This window comes from Lepisma saccharinum, chromosome 14 (assembly GCF_977018435.1).
Source record: "Lepisma saccharinum chromosome 14, izLepSacc3.1, whole genome shotgun sequence".
NCBI classification, from domain to species: Eukaryota; Metazoa; Arthropoda; class Insecta; order Zygentoma; family Lepismatidae; genus Lepisma; species Lepisma saccharinum.
In genome coordinates this window covers 25,409,191-25,430,332 of record NC_139242.1, presented here as the reverse complement: position 1 = coordinate 25,430,332, position 21,142 = coordinate 25,409,191, and the positions used below count along the sequence as shown (strand labels likewise).

Sequence of the window (21,142 nt, the reverse complement as noted above, 5' to 3'; positions counted from 1 at the left end):
TGAAACTTTGTTATTATTTGCTTGCCAATAAGAAAATATGTATTGAAACTATTACTCGTTCAGAGAACGTGACTGTTACTCGAGACTACTTGAAATTGAGATTTTTTAGTTCCTGCTAAGCCTCGATATTTACAACAAGTGCTAAAATTGAAAATTGTTGTGCAATAAAACACACCGTTAATGTTCTCAAGAAGAAGACCACTAAAATTAAATGAGTAAGTTGTGAGGAACATCAGCACATGTATTTTAAGATGTTCCGTCATTTACGTGTCACTCTCCTCGTTTTATACATAGATATTGATGAGGGAAACTGAGCACACGTTAGAACATCACCTCTTCACACAGTACACTGACCCAATCATGCAAGTAATACCTAGCATACCGCTGGCCTAGCACTAACATTCCTCCATCGCTACTGGGTTCGGCCGCCTGATAGAGGTAATCAACCCAGTGGTAGAGGAATGAAAACCTGATGGGTCAACACATTATCACAGGGAATAAAACGTCGCCTTTGGGATGAAAATAAGACAATTATCGTAGATCACAGAAACTGTCGGGATGAGCGTGGTAAGCGCCCCGAGCGAGATGAATCACGGAGGATGCCCGAGGCGTCGAGACGAGATGGCGAGACCAACATGGGTCTGCGGGTAGCCTCAGGCATCCTCCGTGATTCATCTCGCTCGGGGTGCTTACCACGCTCATCCCGACAGTTTCTGTGATCTATGATAATTGTCTTATTTTCATCCCAAAGGCGACGTTTTATTCCCTGTGATAATGCATTGAGCCTGCAGGTTTTCATTCCTCTACCACCGGGTTGTTTACCTCTATCAGACGGCCGAACCCAGTAGCGACAGAGGAATGTTAGTGCTAGGCCAGCAATATGCTAGGTATTGCTTGCACGATTGGGTCAGTGTACTGTGTGAAGAGGTGATGTTCTAACGTGTGCTCAGTTTCCCTCATCAATATATATTTACAATGCTCACACCTTAAGAGTAATTTTCAGATGGGAAAGGAAAAAGCCTGGTCCAAATTGTAAAGTCAAGACGTGCGCAGATTGTAGATGTTATTATCAGAAACAAACAGAATTAATCAGTAACTACAATTATTTACCTAAACATCACTCATATGGCACTTACAATAGAGCTGTAAAATATGTATTTTGGATAATTAGCTGTTTGAATTTTTATTCTTATATAATACTTATTATACTTCTGCATACTTCTGCTTTTGAGGTGCAATGTTGAGCGAAACAGCTGAATCCAGACTGTATAGCAATACAACCGTTGCAGTATAGAGAGATGAATGGGACAAATATGTTGTTTCCATTCACATTATGCTATGCAGGTAACGTCTGGGGTAACTTATCGTATGAATTGGTTTTAAGTAATTTCGACGTTACATTCCATGGAATGTTTGTTTCCTTGTTATGAACTATTTAAATAAAACGTTCCTCTTGTCTGTTGGCTTTCGCGGGAGCTGCTATTGACTGCCAAGGTCAGGTATTCGCCGTGTTCAAGTAGATAAGCACCAGTCACATAGTCACGTGAACATGTCAATCCAGCTGTTTCATCTGGGTCGTGAGTTCGAAGTCTGTGATGATCATATTTTTTTCTCTCTCTATTTACGTGGTAAACAGTGAAGTGTAGCAATATTCGAAAGTAGATTTTGATATTTCGGTTTATTTTGGCCATCAATGTATAATATGTAATTTCGAAAATCGCCAACGTTAAATTCAATAGCAAACATTCAGATGTAAAAACATATGGTGCTAACGGGAAATTTATATTTCTGCACTTTTAGAGGTTACATAGAGAAGGAAAAATTATACATTTATTTCAAATATCTCTTGATTTTTACATGGACACGTGGAAAAGTGATTTTTTTCAAAACGTGTTAAAAGTCTGTGGATACGTCAAACTCATACTTCAATTATACTTGTGAGGGGACTTACAGTTGCGAGTGAGATCTGAACCACTATGTGCCTGCCACCTGCTATCGAACCCAGACCCACACTATTACAAGGGGACTAATTTACAACACAACATACGGAAGTCTCTCTCTTATGTCACGAAATTTGTCAAATTTCTAATTTAGCTCACAATGAAGCTGGAGAACTATAAAATTAACTGTCCAAACAAAAATAAATTAAATTAATCATTTTCCAACAACATAAACATCAAATAATCCACATTCCTAGATAAAAAAGAGATAGTCAAACTTTCCATCATGTTTATGAATTATATAGTCACCGAACATAGTGCTTTCTTTTCATACAAACACTACTAGAAAGCAATTTTGGTCGATAATTTTAATTAAAAGTAGTTTTTTTTTTAATTCTTAGTAATAACTCCTGCAACCGGGTCAAATGATATTCCTTGACTTTTACAAAATTACAGATTTAGAAAAGAGGGTTGATCCAAACACTTACTCGTGCACTATGAAATAACTCAAACAACTAATTATCCAAAATACATATTTTACAGCTCTATTCTAAGTGCCATATGAGTGACGTTTAGCTAAATAATTGTAGTTACTCATTAATTCTGTTTGTTTATAATAATAACATCTACAATCTGCGCACATCTTGACTTTACAATTTGGACCAGGCTTTTTTCTTTCCCATCTGAAAATTACTCTTAATGTGCGAGCATTCATCGAGTGGGTCACTTGTAAATATCTATCTATGCATAAAACGAGGAGAGTGACGTAAATGACGGAACATCTTAAAATACATGTGCTGATGTTCCCCACAACTTACTCATTTAATTTTAGTGGTTTTCTTCTTGAGAATATTAACGGTGTGTTTTATCACACAACAATTTTCAATTTCAGCACTTGGTGTAAATATCGAGGCTTAGCAGGAACTAAAAAATCTCAATTTCAAGTAGTCTCGAGTAACAGTCACGTTTTCTGAACGAGTAATAGTTTCAATACATACTTTCTTATTGGCAAGCAAATAATAACAAAGTTTCAGGCTGCAATTGGTGTGACGAGATTAAAATACATTAGGCTATGTAGCACCCATTTGGTAAGAGAAAATATTTTGGAGTCACGGTGATTCGAACCTAGAATTTCAGCTTAGAAATCTGGCCTTTAACCGACATGGCCACAAGTCACTGTGAAGAAACCAAGCTATTAGAATAATTTATCCATAAGATTGCATCTTTTCCTGTTCAGCTCGCAACTCTTGATGTCGCTTCTTGTTAATTACATTAATTTGAAAGCAATACGCTTCATCAGATAGAGTTCATACATTGCTGACAAAATACAAGTGAAGCTTGCTCATGAAAATTAATGAAGACGTTGCGAAGTCATGCTTTTGTGGAAGGTTTACAACTCTAAATGATTGTCATTCTCTAGTTTCTGCTATGTGACGACGAATCTCATTAACAAATGGCACATAAATTATATTATTTTAAACTATTTATTTCAACATGAAGAGTCACTATTCTGAAATCTACAGAGGCATTCATTCATTCGGTAAGAATTTTACGAGAGTCACAATTCTACTTTTGTGCTCCATTACAAAACCAACGTGCACGTGTAAAAAATGTAAACCGCAACAATTTTTATTTTACAAAAATTCCATTTATTGTTAAAGTTAAATGAGAGGACAACCATTGACTTATTTTTAATAGCCTGGATGACTGATGTGGAGGGAGGGGGGTACCTTCTTTCATGTGCCATCCTGGCTGTGACATAAACTCTTCTTCCTTTCGGATTTCTATTATCTTTCCCATCGCACATTCAGTACCAACTTTGCGATTATGTTTGCCAAAGTATACGGGGAAGGAGTTTTTTTATTCTTCAAGCCTTCTCCTGGATTAGGATAACATTATTTCTGAAAGATTTTTTTTTTTGCATCATTTTCAGGAATTAAGACACCACTATTTCCATCTCGCTTATTCTAATGGCATTTTTTTTTATTTTCGTTATTTAGTGTTGCTTTTCTTCCATTATCGGGAAGAAACTTGCGACAATGAAGAGAAACTCAGGCCAAATTCGAACCGGGGTTCTCGCATTCTAACGCATTGTGATAACCACTTCGTCACGAACGTCAAAAATGCATTTCTTTAAAATATATTTTTCACGAATTTTTCACATTTACATTACTTTGATTGTAGACGTGGACAGTTCAGTTAATTAATATTTACGCTGCAATCTTTCCGTTAGCCCTTTTCTTTGAGTCTGAGAGACAAAATTCCCTGCTTGTGGTTAAAATCATTGATAGTAAGCAACACTGCTGTTTTCCGAACACTTACTTCAGCTGTACTTCCAGACACAAAGCTGGACTTCAACTCAAACAGGTGTGCCACTTTTTGTGAACAGAAGTGTGCAATGAAATTATTAACTTCAAATAATTATATTTCTAACACTATCAATAACTAACATTTTTTTCTTTGCAACAGTTAGAGCATTTCAAACTTTAGACATTCTGTAAAGCCTTTTGTGTACAAGCGCAAACGTTTCAAATATACAACTGCAATTCATAATTTGCATAATGCCGTGTACAAAACATTACATAATAACTTATAAATTTAATTAAGCTGATTCATGGCAGTTTTTAGTTATGCTTTCATTCCGGACAACACACTTTGATTTAATTGTCTCTCCCTTGGGTTAAATGAAACTGCGTTTTCATTCAGTCCATTACTTGAAGTAACATTACTATTAGGAGAAACGAATGGTTGTTCACAGAGTTGACGACAATTAGAACACAAATTTACATTACTTTCGAAAACTGGACTATTGTTCGGGGAATGAGGAAAACATGCCACATTAGGATCTGAATTGGATCTCGTTAGAACGTCTATCATTCTGTGGTATCGCACTGTCTCGTCCAAATCGAATATTATTATTATAATAATTTATGTTATTTGTATTTAAGTTTATTCTAAAGAACTGTTGATTGTCATAATTATTTTGATTCCTTCTTCTGAATGTAAAATCCTGTCGCTGATCAGAGTTGTCATTCACATTTTTCCCTCTATTATGTGTGCTACCACTGGATATAGAACCAGAAGTAAATTCTCCATTGTTGGGAGAAAACTGTCCTTTATTCATTTGATTTGGATTTGACTCGCTGTTATTTGGTTGTGTTAACTATCTGAACTTTGTATCTTTGCTTATCTCTAAAATCTGACACATTTGAATCCTTAGTAAACCTAGATGTTCTCATTTCAAAATCACTAGGCAAATCACACTTCTCCGATCTTGTCTTAATTAAATCTAGTCTCTTAAGTAAATTAATGACATTGTCAACCTTCGTTAAACCAGCACCTAATATCATCTGTGACGTAATCGATGGAAACTGATTAATTAAAATGTCTACGACTTAGGCATCTTTTGGATGTTCTATCAAATTATAATATGTTGAATAAGTATTTTGATCATGTTTTCTGTTCCTCAATTCTGACAATTGAGCCTGCGTCAATGCGTATGACGTGTACTGGTTTAGAAACTCAAGTACAAAATGTTGATAAGTCTTAAAGGAATCCACGTGCATATTGTACAGTACCATCCTTCAGCTGGTCCTTGAAAACAATTCCAAATACATTCCAATCTCTGAATGTCAGGAATCTGAAGCAAATCCAAATGTGAAGTTAATGTTTTGATAAATTTTCTCGGGCTAGATTTTTCTGGATTTCCAGAAAATTTAGGCAACATATTCAATTCATTCAATTGTAGATACTTTTGTTGTCGTTCCATAGAAGTAGATGGTTTATTTGCATCAGAACCAGTGATAGTAACATGTCTAGGGTGCTTTGTGTTGTAGTTAGGTTTAAATCGTTTGCCAGAAGATGCTTGCGAATTAAATCTAGTTTTGTTTACTTCAGATATATCAGAGTCTGAGCTATTACTAGAATGTGAAATATGTATTATTCAGTGGATCGATATACCTAACTTGCAAAGTTTTATGAGGCTTCTTTGATCGAGATTTTTGCACATTAACTGATGAAGTAGGAACTGTCAACTTAGATTTAGGATTTCCAGTAGATTTAAGTTTTCCTGACCTATGCAATGGAAAATATTCTTCTTCTGAAGCACTGGAAGATGACAAGGATGATGATGCAGGATGCTCTGTGTGACGTGAAACTTCAGTAATGTTGCCATTGTTCCCTGCAGCATTATTGATTGATGAAGAATTTGTCATCAGCAGTTTAGTTGTTACTTCACTTAATCTTGCTTCACAGATCTCAGCGCGTTGAATTAAACATTTATTATTACTTTCCCTAATCTGATTGATAACATTCCATTGCTCATTTACCTGCAAACCCAATCCAGCAACACTATCTTCTAACTTACGAATGCTGTTAGTATTCGCTTTACCAGATAGATATACTCAACTGTTGGAAATTTTTGTTAAACACTTTAATATCTGTCTGAAGTTGTCCTTTTGTTTTATCTTTTGCTAATTTGCAAGCTTCAGCAACCTGCCCAACTCCTTAACAGTGTTGTTCATATTATCCATACACTTCATTGTTCTGTCTTCAAGTTCCACAAACTGTTCCTTCTGAGATTTCTCAAGTTCTGCAAACTGTTTCTTCCGAGATTTTAGTTCTGTTAACTACTCTTTCTAAGATTTCTCAAGTTCTGTTAACTGCTGCCTTACACAGTCATTCGATTCCTTTAATTCCCTGAACATGACCAATAATTGAGCATTAATATCTGAAGTACCCGTAAGTAATGGCACAATAGGAACATTCTTTGTTGCTATTATACTAACTTGTATTCATTACAACAGAATGAAAATACGAAGTTCACAAAAGAAGAGAATACTAAATCTACAAATTATAATTCATCAGTGTAACCAAAGTCCCCTTACTGGCCACCAATTTCTTGCAACTATACTTTACACCAAATATATAGTCCATAGAGGACACGAAGGATGAGCAGACTATTACGCAATTTAAAAATTAAATTGCAAGCCCTCAGCACTCAACTGGGTTTCCATAATGCCATATTACTTCTGAATCTAAATCAACAACAACTTTAAAAATATTGACATTGATACAACATTCTTGATCTCAATGGTTTCCCGTTAATTTTATAAACATATATACAATAGAAATAAAGAAACTATTTATTACTTGTGAATGTAGAACACAGTCACAAAGTTAATGGAACCTTTGCAAGTAAGTTGTGCGGAAGGGGTTTGTAATTTACTTCTGTGTATTTATTAAGAACATAATAGATTGGATTGATACTTTTCTTAATGTAAAACAGTGAAGTTTTTTAGTATCTCTTTAGAAATTATTTTATTTTCATAACAATAACTATTACTGCTTACTGTGTAAGTAAACAAAATGATTGCAAATTCTGATCCCATCATGAAACAACAATGACATCTTGTGGGAAAATTCACTAAACAGACTAATTTGTTTTACCTTACGATTTAAAACACACATTTTAGCGAAAAATGCAGGCTCAACCAGGACTTAAACCCAGGTCTCTACTTCACTTGATTTTTTCTGTTGCTGTTTTACTTGCGTAGAATTCTCTTTGGCAGTGTTAGTTGGTAGAGCAATGGCTCAGCATACCAGTAATACAGATTCGAGTCCTGGTTGGGCCTGCAATAAGGGAAGGACAGGTTCGAGGTATTTATGAAGGCGAACTGAAGTTTATGAACAGTCTAAAGTCAAACAGTATTTTACTGCTAAATATGTCTACAACATTTATTTCAATAAAAATAAATTGTCAGTGAGCTTTGTGGTACTGTCTGGGTAGGGAAAGGTGTACATATATATAGAGTCCTGCAATGTATATCTACCATTTTAATATACATATTTCCTATAGTGACACAATACAGCTAATGTAAAGCAAGATATTTGTAATTGATAGATAGATAACAATGCCATTTGCAATACAGTAACACAACACTGTTAACTTTATCTTATTTTTTTGAAAATCACATCAGGTAAATACCCACCATTCATTGTTGTACATTCACGGAGTCAATGAACAAATTTTTCCATTACAGATACCAGAATTGCAAGTGGAATTGGCTGGACTTCTTTTCAGGGTCTCTAAGTTAGGGATACATGTTCAAAAACTTGGATACTCTTTAGGTATCCCCCAGAGAAAGAAATCACAGGTAGTCAGATCGGGTGATCTTGGAGGTCACGCTCTGCGAGGTGATTCTGCCCGAAATGTGCAGTTGCTCCATCTTCTTGGAAATAAACTACAGATTTCTGTAATGTGTGTTGCTCTGGTACTCTTCCATGTCTCACAGTGTAAACTACTGTCGAAATGTACACTGCAGAGCTACCATACAATGAGTAGTTTTAAAATATGCCTCTACCACAAAGCATGGTGTTCAGGGATCCAACGCTGCATTCTACAGAAATGGCATTCCCCGTGCTCTTACCTAGGATGCTCGGTTTCATCCCTACTGAGGGGCTGTAGGGAATACCAACCTTTGAAAGTGGTAGACATATATTGCCGGACCCTGTACATCTGCACTTGCTAGAGTTTGTTTTAATAAAAATTACACAAATGGAACGAAACTTACTTACCTTCAAGATTGTGTCAGAATCCTGTAGTGCTTGTTTGGCAAGATATCGCTCTCTCTTAATTTTCAGTTCCAAACTCTCTGGAATGTCAGGTACTAACACATCTATCAATCTGCATATTCCAAACACCACATGCTGAAAGTATAAAATTGATGCATTTTATGTTGTTCCTTCTATCTCTTCACATAAAATATTATGATACCAGTTGTGAATAACTGATTGAGATTCATATCATGCAAGAAATGTGAAGTACCTACTTTGCTGTATACATTTAGCAAGGAAAGGAGAAATATATTTGAAACTACAGGAAATGACTTACTAATCTTTAAACTAAAATTAACCACTACAAAATTTCAATCAAGCAGGTATTAATTATTCTTTTGAATATTTTAGGTCCTCTTACAGATTCTTCATTAAGCTTTACATTTGTCAGCATAAAGAAGTACTGTTTTCTCGAATATTTCGTAGTGGTTAATTTTAATTTAAAGCCATTGTATAAGTAAATTGATAAGAAGATGATGATGAATTGAAATTTTTGGGTGCATTGGTATGTACATTTTATTCCCCTGAGTGTATATGGGGGAAATCTCCTTATCTGAGAGTTAAAAGGGGTGTAAAAATCACCTGGAGAAGTGTTAGAAGTGCAGGTTGTAAAGGGACCTGCACAGGACATGCACAACACATTAAGAAGGTAAGGAATTACTAAAAAAAACTTCCTCAGAGAGTGAAGAAGGCCTACTCTTCTCACAAAGCTAAAAATATTATTTAAAACACTCTCATCATCTCCCAGCATGGATGATAAAGAGTTGGAAAAATGAAGACTTTTTCTGAGAGCCACAGTAGCTCAGTAGTTATGGCACCTTGACTACCTGGCGACCGGGATTCTTTTCCACCTGTTCAAGCGGCTCAGGCAGCCAGGAGCATGGTGCTGATCACATCACCCCCACCTTAGGCCGTGATCAAGAAAGTGTGGGACCCTAACTCCACACCCTATATACACCTTCATGGCATGGTGCAAAGCACAGGGGAGCATTTTACTTTTACTTTTCGGCACATTCGAACATTTAAAATGATATTGCAGACATGGCACAGTGCAGCAAGTGTCTGATTCGAAGCCGAGTTAAGGTGACTTCTTCTTGGTGAGAGGGACAGGACGAGAAATGTCATCTACCAATGGTGGGCTTGATAGGATGAAGCTTGTTCCCTGTTACCTCACCCACTCTTCCTGCCACGTGTTAAGAAGGGAGCAAGCAAAAAATATTCTGCACATCCCTAACTAGCAGAAGGTGAACGAGAATGTTGCCATCTGCATCAGCAGCTTTGTTCCCCTGCATGCCCATATGACTGGGAACCCAGCAGAACTGGACTCATGATCTGATCAGACAGATAAAGGCACGAGCCGATGCATACAATTAGACGAAAGCATTTTGCTTAACATTTACGCCATGACTGAAATGCTACCATGGAAAATGAGGAAGCTTATAGCAATTCAGATGCCATGGCATTTCTCAAGGTTAGAATCAGCTCTATTTCCATAGCATTTTTTGTAGCATAACTAATCAGAAGAGACCTCTAAGTCATGAGTGCAGATGTAATGGCAGCCGAATGAGATGTAAACAATGTAACATTTCACATTTTTAATAGCCGATGACTATTCAAGTGAGGGGAATAACATTTCCTATTGACAGGTATTAGGTACAAATCAATGGTGCTGCTTAAATACATTCTTTCTAGCATTTACAGTATATGTACGGAAGAATATATATATATATATATATATATATATATATATATATATATATATATATATATATATATATATATATATATATATATATCAGTGGCGGTCCCTCCATGGAACAGAGGGAACAGGCTGTTCCCTCCTACTTACTGCGCATTTGGGCTATTTAAATTATTTATATTAACATAATAAGAACACTTTTCTCTCGAAATCAACGTTTCCAAAAGTAACACTGAAGAAAATCTTTCACCGTGGCTGGACGTTTGTTGACGTCATCTACCCCCAACGCATCATGGTTCTCACCCCATGCTCTACCATGGTCTCTTAGTATCATGCCCTCTACTGTCTGAAGCCGAGTATTTCCGACCACGCTCGAAGATAAACGATCCTCATGGTGCCGCGGAAGCTGAACTCTCTAGCTGTTCCCTACGAGAGACATAGCGAATTCGTTTTCCTTCGAGTTTTTGCTATGTGCTAAATTTTAATTGCGTCGTAGTGATGGTTTTGAGTGTAGTAAGTCTATAGTTTCCTAATCTCATTGTAAAATTGCATCTGTCATTCATAACGAACTGGAAAAATCTTCTACAGTCTAAGCGTCTGCTAAATGCCTTGGCTAAACGCTGGGAAATAGCTTCCGAGGGAACAGCTCACATCCACCTGTTCCACCAACCCCAAGACCAAAGTTTCAAGGCATGCAGTGGCAGGACAAGAAGCGAATGTTGCGAGTGTTGTATGATCGACCGGCTGAGGACGAAAGCCTTTAGTTCATTCAACTTTGCAGAAAATACAACAAACCAACACATATTCTAACTGAATTAAAAACTAAAACGAAATCATACACAGAGCAATTATTAACTGGATATTCTACCAGTGGCAAATTATATTGTTGTCCTTGTTTAATCCTGAGAAGGGAGTCTGGAACAGGTCGGGTTTTGTCACATTAACAACTTCTACTAACAGGGTGGCTACTCACCGGGAATTTCTTGAATTCCGGGAATTATGCGTGAATTATTGGCTCCGGGAATTGTGCGTGAATTCTGCTTGAAATTTTCTCTGTAGACATGAAAAATTGCAACTTTTTAAAATCCCAATTCCATTGAATTTATACATATTTATTAATGACCTGAAACAAGTTTTTCACAGTTTAGGTTTTATTTTTATTGAGGAAGGTAAATAAAGCTGCATGGAAAATAACACAGAATTCTCTCAATCCATTTGCTTTGTTAGTGTTCTTTGAAGAACAATCCATCTGATAGACTGAAGATTATTGCAAGATAAAATATCTTGAAGTTGATTAGGTAAATTTAAAATTCTTATAGAATTAACAATTTTTCGTAGATTACTATTTCCCGTAACATATGTGACTTGTGTTTGTAGATGTATTTATAGTCCCGAGTAGCAGTGGCGTGCCCAGGAATTTTTGTAAGGGAGGGTTTACCTATACTTGTTCTCGGTAGTCCGCCCTCATTTTGGCATATTTTCCTACCATTGACGTTCCTTTTTTAGGAATATTGGGTCAAAGGGGGGTATAACCCCTACCAACCCCACCTTGGGCACGCCACTGCCGAGTAGCTATGTGAAATGACAAATGTAAAATCCGCGCCTTAAATTATATATATGTACCGTCCAAGTGAATTAGAATTATTGGATTCATTGGAATCGCACAAACCATATATTGTTAATATAAGTATTTGTTTGTGTGTATGTGTGTGGGTGGTGAGATACTGTAAAACCTTAGTTTGAAATAGAGAAAACGTCTGCTTGAATTTTTGTAAAGTTCGCTATGAAAACCGGGAATTATACTTGAATTTTATTATGGTCCTACAGTAGCCACCCTGACTAATCTAGCGAACGTCATGAAAAACTCAACCATCTGTGTGCCATTATTGGATTGAGAAAGTTTGAATTACAAGAATACTCAACTCTATGAAAAAACGTCAACTTAATCTACGAATAAAGAGATGAAACAGGTCACAACAAAATATTATTTTCTTTCTCTAATGACTCACAAATTTATATCAAATTTTTCTTTGTTGCGCACTAACAATTTTATTTTTAATGTTTTCTTTATATTATATCACATTTGCTTTAAAATTATTATTGTCATATAATTTTAAAGTGCCTCATGTTTGTCACTTCTGACATTTCAATAAGGGTTGAATTTTACTTGATCTATTGTATTATATTAAGACACCCATGCGATGTAACTATAGACTTACTACACTCAAAACCATCAAGTGCAGGTGACCTGTTCCCCTGCCTGATTTATCACCGCACGCCACTGATATATATATATACACACACACATATATATCAATTGTAAACACCGGGCACTGACTTATCTTGTATGCCTTTTGGGCTGTACATATTATCTAACATTCTCTGCATGCTTCGCATTGCAAATGCTAACCGGAATGTTACAGGAAATGCTTTTGTGTAAAGTATTGTCTGCTAAAAAAAATGCTATAAGATATTTTGGAAGCATTATTCCAGCAAAAATGCTTAGGGAAATGCTTCCATCTAGAGGAAGATTTAGATATAATTTTAAAAATAAAACTTCAAATACAAATACAAATAAGTTCTAAAGCAGAAAACCAGAAAAAAGAATGAAAGACAAAGAAGAACATTAAAGTCATGAACAGTAAGTACTTACTTCAAATATTATGACAAATGCAAATCTCACAGCAAGCAGTCTCCAGAAGAAAGGCGTGTGGCTGCCATCTTCATCTCTGAAGCCTCTGTATCGACATCTTTCCGACATTGTGCCATTCTTTGAGTGTGCAAGAGTGAAATTGACATAACCAACGAGATTCCAGTCATATTCGTACTGGTACAAAAGCTTTGGCAGGAACTCTGATGTAAAGGCAATGAGGAAACCCTGGAAGGAAATAATATGTAGCATTTAATAAAATAAAATAAATACAAATCTGCAATTATTATTGCACTGATATGATTAATATAATTGTAATTTTAAACTTCTAACTTTACCAATAAGGGCATCTCTCCTGAAAGGAAGGAAGGCCTAAGCAAGGTTAATGTCTACCTAATTCATTTTGTGATCACGCAATACAGTAATTCTCTACAATTTGAGTTTTGTCTTTTGGGCGTATTTAAGGGGGGGGGAAATGGGTCCAACCCCCCTTTTGATTCAGTAAAATTACCAGATTACGTGTGCTATTCGCTTGTTCATAAAAATTTCTTTGGACTTATTTTGTTCTCCTAAATTAGAAGCTTCTAGGATAAGATATGGATGGGAAAGAAATTATTTCCACACACCAGATGGGATTGCAGAGCAAATGTCTGCATTTTCTTGATAGTTTGAAATTTCTGCATTGTGACTGTCAAATCAGTTATAATTTTTTTTTCCATCGAGTCTTCTTAAATTAATTTGGATTTTAAAAATGCAGTACAAGAAAACCAGGGAAACACCGTAACATTCTCAAGTTGTTCGACACAAGATGGACAGAAAAGTATCAATACTAAGTAGCGTGACTTGTGGAATTGTATTCACTAATTGTAGAAACTTTACAGACTTTACAATTTACACGTAGAAGAGAAATATTTCAGCAAGCTCTTCAGTTTCTTTACTGTGTAATCTGCGTGGAGTTTGAAATATCTCCACTTGTTCTAACCAAATTGTTTTCATGCAGTGCAAGATTATGTTGGACACCTCAAAAGGTGGACTGTTCAGTACTGTGAACATGTCAGTATTCTAATAGAGATATTTAATAATAATAATAATAAAAAAAACTAAGAGAGAGTTCTGAGAACTTTCAGGAAATGTATTCCAAAACAGAGAAACTACTTAAGAGACCATGACGAAGAAATGAAGAGGCCTAGAACACCCAGCCTTCAAATCTGAGGGAATAATGCACTAGCTGAGAACTCAAAAGAATATTATAAGGTAAACCTCTGTCGTCCATTTTTGGACCATTTTGTAGTAGAAATGAACTCACGTTTCTCTGAACACAGTCAACACATTGGAAAATTGCAACAACTTCTTCCAAAAATGTGAAATGCCTATCCCCATTCATTGGATCAGTGTGCCAAAATGATGGATGGCCTGGTTGATAATTTTTACATTTTCAAATCTGAATGACAAATGTGGCAAAAGAAGCATCAAACAATAATTGAAAAGACACGTCCAGGGTCTGCATTATAGACAGTAGAAAATTGTGACAAGCTCTTTTACCCAGATATGCACAAATTTTTGATGATTTTGGCTATCAGCCTATCAGTGCATAAAAGTGGACTTAAAAAAAAAAAACTCAAGCTCATAAAGAAAATGTTAAATTCTTGTTGATGTATTACTTTTTTAAGCTTTATCCTACTCACATTGCTTATGACAGCAAGATGTGCCAACATGTCTAATATCTTAAACCAGATCCCAATATTTTCAGCTCGCTCAGCAACTGTTCTTCGTGTTTCACAAACGAACTTCTGTGCGTCCAGTCGAATTTCGACCCAGTTGTTGAGGAGGGCAAACAGAGGAGCCAAGGGAAAGGCTGCCACAAATATTGTGATGAAACCAAATTGTAGCACTGGAAATAGAAGCATTTATGAAACACTCTTAAGGCATTAATATACACATATACAGGGTTTTCTCAAAGTTCTTTCCACATTTAAATTCACTAGAACTTTGTAATGAACAGATATATTTCAGTGAAATAAAGTTTGTACTGCTCAGCAATCTTTAAAGTTTTACCTGGCAACACAGTGTGTTGAGAGGATCACGTGACTATGAGCAATCAGGTGATTTCAAAATGGCGTTGATTCAGGAGGCAGGTGGTTTATCTGCAGAGGACTGTCTCACCAGACCTGGCTCCGTGCAGTACAAGACAGATGTGTATGCCAAGAGATCTCTGGATGACATCAAAGCAAATATATCTACTGTCATCACGAGCATTTCGGATTCATTGATTTTGATTTAGTTTTTATTTTACTTCGCGTTTTGTGCCTCTTGGCTAATTTGCGAAGATGTGGATGAGTGATGAAATGATGAAATTGATGAATGGACATTCACAAACAACCAAGCCCGACCGGGATTCGAACCCGGGACCCTTGGCATCGCAGCGCGATGTGCTAACCACTCGGCCACAGGGTCGGGCGCATTTAGGATTCAGGATGAGATTGCAGGAATGCATCGATGTGAATGATACCCAGTTAGAGGTGTACATGATGAGGACAACAGACATGCAGTGTTGCCAGGTAAAACTATAAAGACTGCTGTGCAGTACAAACTTTATTTCACTGAAATAACTCTATTCATTACAAAGTTATAGTGAATTTAAATGTGCGATGGACTTTAGGAAAACCCTGTATAATAAATTCTACAAGCACATAACAATTAAATGTAATTCACACATGATCCATGTCAGGTTTCAATTTCAGGATTTTTATTGTGTTAAGATTTTTTAAGTGCCAATAATAGTCCCAGTGTATCTTCAGTTGAAGTGATAGACTTATTGACCTTGAACAAATACTCCATATTTACCATAACAAATGTTCTTAAATCTGATAATTCCCATTGCTCAGAGGCGCAACCACGAATTTTTGTCTGGGGGGGAGCAAGTACCAGGATAAACGTACCAATAGTAATAATAATTTTAATAATAATAATGTTAATAAAAATAATGTTACTAATAATGTTGTTATAACATTATTATTGATTTGCTTTTATTTTACTTCGCTTCTTGTGCCACTTTTGGCTAATTTCTGAAGATGGGGATGAGTGATGGCATGATGAAAATCATGAATAGATACTCGCAAACATCTATGCCCAAACCGTGGACACTAAATTGTGTATGTATTCAAAGTTTCTGTAATAAATATTACATACAGCATATATTATTTAAACACATTACACAACCAATTCATCCATCTCACAATAAACCAACAGCAAAAATGACATAAATTGTCTCTGAAATGTGCACGCTCCCTTTCCTCAAAACAATTGTTCATGCATTTAAAACAAAATCAATGAAGACAAGTGTTATTTCTCTGTCTGGTCATTTACAATGCATTGCAGCGAACAAACACAAAAATTGCGAGCAAAGCGAGGAAGAAATTTTTTGGATCCAATTATTTTGCAGGCTGAAATCAATATTAATTTAATAGGGCTCAAATAATTTCACGGAACTCTATGGCATTATATCATTTACAACTTTTGTGCCTTCCCAATAGTGTAGTGGTAACATCGTCTCCTTGTGATCAATGGGTCCCAGGTTCGATACCCGGTGGAAGCACATAGTGGTTCGGAATCCATTGTAAGCTATAGGTCCAGTCTCAATTAGCCTTTCTGTGCATAAAGTAGACTTTAAAAAAACACAAATCAATCATTCAATTTTACAACTTTTTTCTTTTCATTTAGATCGTTTGGTGCTCAGGGCCGTCTCCTGCCGTCCCCTAGCTACGGTTCTGAACTTGATAAGACTAAGAAAAGCAGGTAATGCGAGCGAAGCGAGGAAGAAAATTTTACAAAAAGTATTCTTATTTGCATAAAATTTGAAGTTCTGGGCGGTACTTGCCCCCTGCAGGTACACTTGGCCATCAATTTTTGACCCCTTGCTCCCCTAGAACTCATTTCTGACCAAGGTTGGGGTGGGGCAATGCCCCTCTGCCCCCCCTGTGGTTGTGCCACTGCCATTGCTTTTTCAATGATAACTTAAAATATTGAAGTAGTTTGAAAGCTGTCTGACACAGAATATTAAAAAAATATTATTTTTATGTTAACGTACATCATCACTGACTTGAGTAACCTTGCATTCACCATTGTTATTATTGTATGAGTGGAAATACATGGTTACTCTAATAACACACACACAAATATTGGTACCCCAGTACCACTGGTAAATAAGTTATAAATTTCAAACATGAAATATAATATTTAATTAATATTATCAATATTTGAGTCACTAGACTTTTTCTTTCAATTATACAAGTAGTTCATTATGTTACTTAATAATAATAATAATAATAATTCATATCTTACCCATTTCCAAATACTCCTGGAACAGGCCTTCATTGGGAATAAGTTGATAATCTTCCTCCCATCTTGTTTTGTGCTTCTTTGATAATTTAACCTGAAAATATTTAATGACATTCAAAACATTAAATCAAGATATTCACTTAGGAATGCACAAGGTCATGTACAGTCATGGAAAAAAATACTTCCCCATAACACTACTGGTATTAAGGCTCTATGGAGGAAGTAATTTTTTCCATGACACCATGAATGTACATCATCCATTAACTGAATGAAAGAAAATATATTTATAATGTTCTATTTTATATTTTGATTCAATTTTCATATTTTTGATACTTTTGAATCTTTAGAATGACAAACAGAGCCGGCTCTATGAAGGCTAATCAGGTCTGGACTTACAGTTTAAAGTGGGATCCGAACCACTGTGCCATATGGCTCAACTGGGTATCAAACCTGGGACCCCTTTATTACAAGGCAACAATCTTGTGGGAAGCATTTGTGCACTAATTGATTAATTCTTAATTCATCTCATCCATAGATGCCAAATTACAATTCAGCATATTATGTCACAAAACTTTACTAATTTAGCTTAGATGAGTGGCATGGCTTTATCATATGAAGTGTATTCCTATGCACTATGTTCCTGTGCAATACTATTGAAATTTATCACTAGAATTCCTGCTGCCCCCCGTGGCAGAGTGGTTAGCACATCATGGTATGATGCCAGGGGTCCCGGGTTCGAATCCTGGCCTGGGCATGGATGTTTGTGAGTGTCCATTCATCAATTTCAACATATCATTGCCCATCCTCATCTTTGCAAATTAGCCAAAAGTGGCACAAAAAGTGAAGTAAAATAAAGAAAATCAATAGGATTCCTCTCAAGTCATGTGCATTTGTTTATGTCAACTTTATTCTTACAGTGGATCAGATACAACCATTTTGGATTTACCTATCATATGAAATATGGTAATTACACTCATTTTAAATTTCAATTTTTTAATGATGAAATAGGAGATATATCAAATTATGTATTAAACTGTGGCACAACAGCTCATGAGGGCCAGGACCTACCTGCCGACTGCCGGCCTCACTCCCACATGCCTCAGCAGAGGTGGGCGATCATTCAACCAGTTATGTGGCAATGTGTGGTTAGCACGACAAACCCCCAGTCATTTTGTAGGTTCCTATTACCGGGTTATGCTACTCATTTGTAGCTCCCCAGTTTCCTCATGATGGTGGTTGGCCACCAGTCCCATACGCTGGCTGAAATCTCAGGAGAAAAGTTGTTACACTTTCCTCCAGAAGACTTGAACTTAAACACATCCCGTAGCCTGAACCCAAAGCCTGATGCCTTCGACCATACAGCAATGGTGTGGATCCAAGTAATGTATTACTGGCCTCTATATAACACAGTTTTTAAATAAATAAGAAAATTTTGTTGCAAAAGGAAATGCAGTGTAGCCAAATGATTAGAGAGCTCTTGTCTCTCTCAGCAGTCCTGGGGTTTGATCCTAAAATTTCAGTGTTGAATTAGCATCTTGAGAAAAATGGGGAACCACCTGGAAATGGTTCTAGTCTAGAAATCCAGATAACACCAGTGATGATACTGAATGGATTAATCATATACCACCCACATGAAGAGCCACTATGCAGGTCTTCACCCCCAAAGAAGAGGAGGGAGTGGTTTCAAAACTACAGATATCTGTAATATTTTACAGAATGTGAGTACTGCGAACTGTAATAAAATGGTCAACTATGGTCACATGCCAGTGTGATTTCAAATAATCCTTTATTATTATAAATTGAAATGAATGGGGTTGATCATACAAAGGAGAGTTTCTTTAAAATTAATATTCCATAAAATGCTAATTCTATAGCCATGTATAATATGATCATAAAGTACACCTTCATATAAATATATATTATCCTAGACAGTGGCGGCAATTATAGGGGGGGGGCAGTTGCCCCCCCCCCACTTTTTGTTACTTTTGCCCCCACACTATGCTAAACCTTATCTACAAAGGGAAATATACTGTCTTTGCCCCCCAGTTTTGGAACCCAATTGCCACCACTGATTCTAGACAAGCCTACAACTATAGTGAGAAGCATGTGTAAAATGTATTACATTGAAATGAGCACTCAGGTAGCCGAACAAAACTTTTCTGGCTTCTTCTGCCGACCTCTGTTGCAGAGTGGCTAGCAAAGAGTGTTACAATCTCAGGTTCGAATCCCACCCTGGGCATGGGTATCCTTTGTGAGTGTTCCATCATCAATTCACCATATCATCACTCATCTTCATCTTCATGATTAGACAAAAGTGGTAGAAAAACAAAGTAAAATAAACCAAATCAATCTTCTGTCTTAATAGAATGCTATATAAAGTAATATACAAGGGTCGTTCAAGGAAAAAGTTTCCCTTTTTTTGAAGAAAGTATGAGCCCGATAAATGAAATGAAACTAGTAATGTGTTCTTTCGTCTTTCCTCTACATTTACACACAATGCAATGTTCGTGCGGGCTACCGCACATGCACGGCACACGATTAGCGTGAGTCATGCAGTGAGAAACGTGCCCTGACCATAAGGAGTAGCGACTCATGGCAGAACAACGTGTTTTGGTGGTGTGGAGTAAAAAAGAGATTCATTCTGTGATCCAGTATGAGTGGGCAAATGGTCTTGCTCCTATCGACATCCACAGGAAGCTGGTTGATGTTTATGGAGACTCTGTACATGAAGGTTTAATCGCATTGGGTCCCACGACAACTCACTGCAGAACATCTCACGACGCGTATGACATGTTGCCTGGATTCTCTGACCCGGTACCACAATGAAGGGAACAACTTTCTCTGCCGTATTGTGACTCAGGATGAGAGCTTCGTTCATCATTACACTCCAGAATTCAAACTTACGTCGATGGAATGGAAACAGCCGTGAAAAGTGTTCTTCGTACCCCGGACTCTGAATTTTTTGCAGATGGCTTTCAAAAATTTGTACAACGATGGGACAAATGATTGTCCCACCTTGGAAATTATGTTGAAAAGTGAGAAAGGACCATGCTACTTGGTGCAACTTGATTTTTGTCTGTAACTTAAGAAATACATTTTTTGCAACATAGGGAAACTTTTCCTTGAACGACCCTCGTATTATGAAATTTTTAAATAATATACTGACGGAAAGAGAAACAAATAATATAAATATATATTTTGTGCTTTCAACTCAGCTACTTATAGATTGCTAGAAAAATACATGATCCAGGTTCTATTTTCTGTCAGACTCTTCTTTTTGCACTTTATTGCAATATAAATCTTTACACTACAAACCTGTTTTTTGTGCCACCATGCTTTCATTTTAGGTACTAGTATTTCTTGTGCATTGTTGATCATCTGCTTGCCAATCATTATGACTGCCAATTGCTGTGCTAACTCAATGAGGCACCCACCAGCACTACACTGAAATTGATGTAATAAATATATTAGAACAAAGTTTACTATTTTGGAGTGTTTATAATAAAATTTAAGTTTCATTTTTCAACCCTTATGGAATTAAAGGTGTACTGGTTGAAGTCATATTGTGTAAATAGTTGAATTTACACCTTATTAATATTACTGTTTACCACCCTTAACTGATATTGTTTGGATTGCTTTAATTAGTGATGCAGGAACAGAGGGGAGGGGGGTTACTCCAAACTTTTTTGGGGAAATGGTGTATATTACCCCCTCAATCCTTTGATCGGAATTGTAACTCTCGTCTCAAATAATTTGACAAACTCAAGATGCTGCCAAGCAGTAGTGTATTCTCCCATGCTATCTGGTTTACTGCAGGTATTCCACAAATTTCAAGTTGTCAAACGTTTCTTCTTGCTTTACTTGCATGCCTGCATTGGTTTATTATTTCTATGATGTCTA

The 21,142-nt window shown here is 36.4% G+C and overlaps 1 protein-coding gene across 6 annotated transcripts in view; it reads right to left on the bottom strand.

Annotated features, from left to right (window-relative positions):
- LOC145998732 (anoctamin-7-like) overlaps positions 1-21,142 on the bottom strand; it is a 454,373-nt gene that overhangs the window by 11,823 nt on the left and 421,408 nt on the right. For 5 of the 6 annotated variants that reach the window (XM_083135261.1, XM_083135262.1, XM_083135265.1 and 2 more), the window contains 5 exons: positions 20,558-20,686; positions 17,246-17,336; positions 14,590-14,795; positions 12,908-13,132; positions 8,517-8,648 (listed from right to left, as the gene is read on the bottom strand). In XM_083135261.1, the coding sequence (XP_082991387.1) occupies positions 8,517-8,648; positions 12,908-13,132; positions 14,590-14,795; positions 17,246-17,336; positions 20,558-20,686 (783 nt within the window). Of the gene's footprint in view, positions 1-8,512; positions 8,649-12,907; positions 13,133-14,589; positions 14,796-17,245; positions 17,337-20,557; positions 20,687-21,142 lie in introns of all 6 variants that reach the window. The other variant, XM_083135264.1, reaches the window with a different exon arrangement.